Source organism: Folsomia candida, unplaced genomic scaffold, assembly GCF_002217175.1.
Source record: "Folsomia candida strain VU population unplaced genomic scaffold, ASM221717v1 Fcan01_Sc031, whole genome shotgun sequence".
NCBI classification, from domain to species: Eukaryota; Metazoa; Arthropoda; class Collembola; order Entomobryomorpha; family Isotomidae; genus Folsomia; species Folsomia candida.
Genome location: NW_019091223.1, coordinates 1,752,579 through 1,754,591, shown reverse-complemented (window position 1 = coordinate 1,754,591; position 2,013 = coordinate 1,752,579). Strand labels below are relative to the sequence as shown.

The window sequence follows — 2,013 nt, the reverse complement described above, 5'->3', positions numbered from 1 at the left end:
AGTCGAGTCAATCTCACAGTGGATTCCTTCTGGATCAAGTTAGTAGGGCGTCAACATTTTACCGCGCATTAGGTTTTTATTGGTGGTTAACCACTCCTTGTCCATGGATTTGATGGAAATTAGTAGTACTTTGCGCAATAAGGCGGTATCGCACGATATACATGGAACAAATAGGTAGTCGGGGAACTTCCCAGCCAACAATTCTTTGTGTTTTCTGGATCAATTCGGCCACAATTTTCGACCTATTCGGGACCGATTTCTTGACGATTCGTACAGAAATCCCAAAGAAATGTGGGAAATGTCCCGCAGAATCGTACAGAATTCTTGACGATTCGTCACGACTTTTTATGCCGAACTCTGTACGAATTCTGTACGAATTCTTTCCGATTCTTTCTCGACTTCGTGACGATTTCTGATGGAAATCCTAACGAATTTTGTACGAATTCTGCCCCGAAATCACTACGATTTACATTTAAATAAAAAATTAGATAGACCAGTTGCCCTTTTAAATAATTTTATTACTTTTGTGATCATAACAAAAAATAAACTAATTATTTGTAAATTAATTCTGTGATGATGGCGAGGGCAGGTTGTTGGTGACTGGCTGTTTCCTGTGAAATTAAAAGAGGTTATAAATATTTTGCACCATATATTGATAATAGCAAAAATTTCTCACTTATTTCTTTTATACACACGATCGCCGGCCTTAGTCAACTCCCTCGAGATTCCGTCATCAATTTTTGAGTGGTCAGGTGTCAAAGGGCTCATCAGAATTGCCGCACCGCCTAATAATTAAAAAATAGTAATAAATTCAAGGGAAGAAACCCTAATTATATGATTCACCCTACTTATTCATACTTACTGTGTAGGACATATTTTATATCCGCTAGCGTAGATAACGAAAGCTTTTTCTGCATTCCTTTTAGACTATATTTGGACAATAAATCGTCGGTCATCAATTTTTTCATCATCTTGCTAATGACATCAACTTCCTCGTATCCTCTCACTCCTCCAGAGACGATGGTGATCTGAATACCCCAAAGAACAATTACCACAAGCAAAACGAGATAAAAACGGATAAAACTTGCTACAACATTTTACAAAATGAAATACTTACCAGGTCACCTTTTGCTACGTCAGACGACTTTACCATGTCATTTAGCTTTTCCAATTCGACAGTATTTGTAATAGGAAACGTAAATTTCTGTAGTTCCATTGAAATCCGTGTATTTGAGGCAGAGCGACCTTTCCCTCCATCGAGAATTGTGTGCAGAATTTCACCTTGTTCTGCCAATGCAAGTTGAATTCCCTTGACCATCTGCAGCACTGTAATTAAAATAACCGAAGGTTTATTTAGATATTCTTTGGATAGTAGAAATAGTACAAAATTTTTAAAAAAAGCTCACATTGAGTAATTTCGCAGGGATCCGTCTGAACCTCCTTCTCATTGGTGTCAATCGCTGGAGAGACGAAATACACCACGTCTTGATCTTGTGTGACAGAAGACGCCTCTCTTGACAAGTTCTCGTTCTCTTCTAGAATAACGTTGGCGTCGCTAGGAATAACGCTTCCAGACTCATCAATTTCGGGTGGCGTGGGAAGAGAAACCTGTCGTTTTGATTTCGATGCCGACGTGGCGCTTCTTTGTTCTTCAAAATCCGAAGTATAGGTTGCTGCTTTCAAATTCTGCCGAGCTTCGTTGTAGCTTCCTGAAAAATTGGACAAAAATTCAATGGTTTATAAAATTATGAATGTAGTTTGGAATGTGAAATGGAATGTAAGGCAAATGACATGTGAGCTTACCGTACGCATTTCCGACGATCAGAGCTTTGCATTTTACCCACGTCTCGAAATTCGGTTCGGCATAATTTTTAACAAGTTTATTTACATTATTCGGTGGGGGTGGCCAATAACAGACTTCTCCAACCATCCACGGCTTGGCAACAACGGCAACAGCATCATTCTCTTCAGGAAATTTCACAATTTGGAATTCCATTATTTAACTACAATGTA

At 38.7% G+C, this 2,013-nt stretch overlaps 2 protein-coding genes across 2 annotated transcripts; both read right to left on the bottom strand.

Annotated features, from left to right (window-relative positions):
• Positions 1-500: 500 nt before the first annotated feature.
• LOC110860381 lies at positions 501-1,176 on the bottom strand. The gene is made up of 4 exons (XM_035860278.1): positions 1,118-1,176; positions 863-1,028; positions 677-785; positions 501-611 (listed from the first exon to the last, which is right to left on the bottom strand). The coding sequence occupies exons 1-4, from the start codon at positions 1,151-1,153 to the stop codon at positions 563-565; spliced, it is 360 nt and encodes a 119-aa protein (XP_035716171.1). The 5' UTR covers positions 1,154-1,176; the 3' UTR covers positions 501-562.
• Positions 1,177-1,338: 162 nt separating this feature from the next.
• Positions 1,339-2,013, bottom strand: LOC118439170. Its single transcript, XM_035860259.1, has 2 exons — positions 1,804-2,013; positions 1,339-1,709 (listed from the first exon to the last, which is right to left on the bottom strand). Exons 1-2 carry the CDS (start codon positions 1,994-1,996, stop codon positions 1,354-1,356), a joined length of 549 nt encoding a protein of 182 aa, XP_035716152.1. The 5' UTR covers positions 1,997-2,013; the 3' UTR covers positions 1,339-1,353.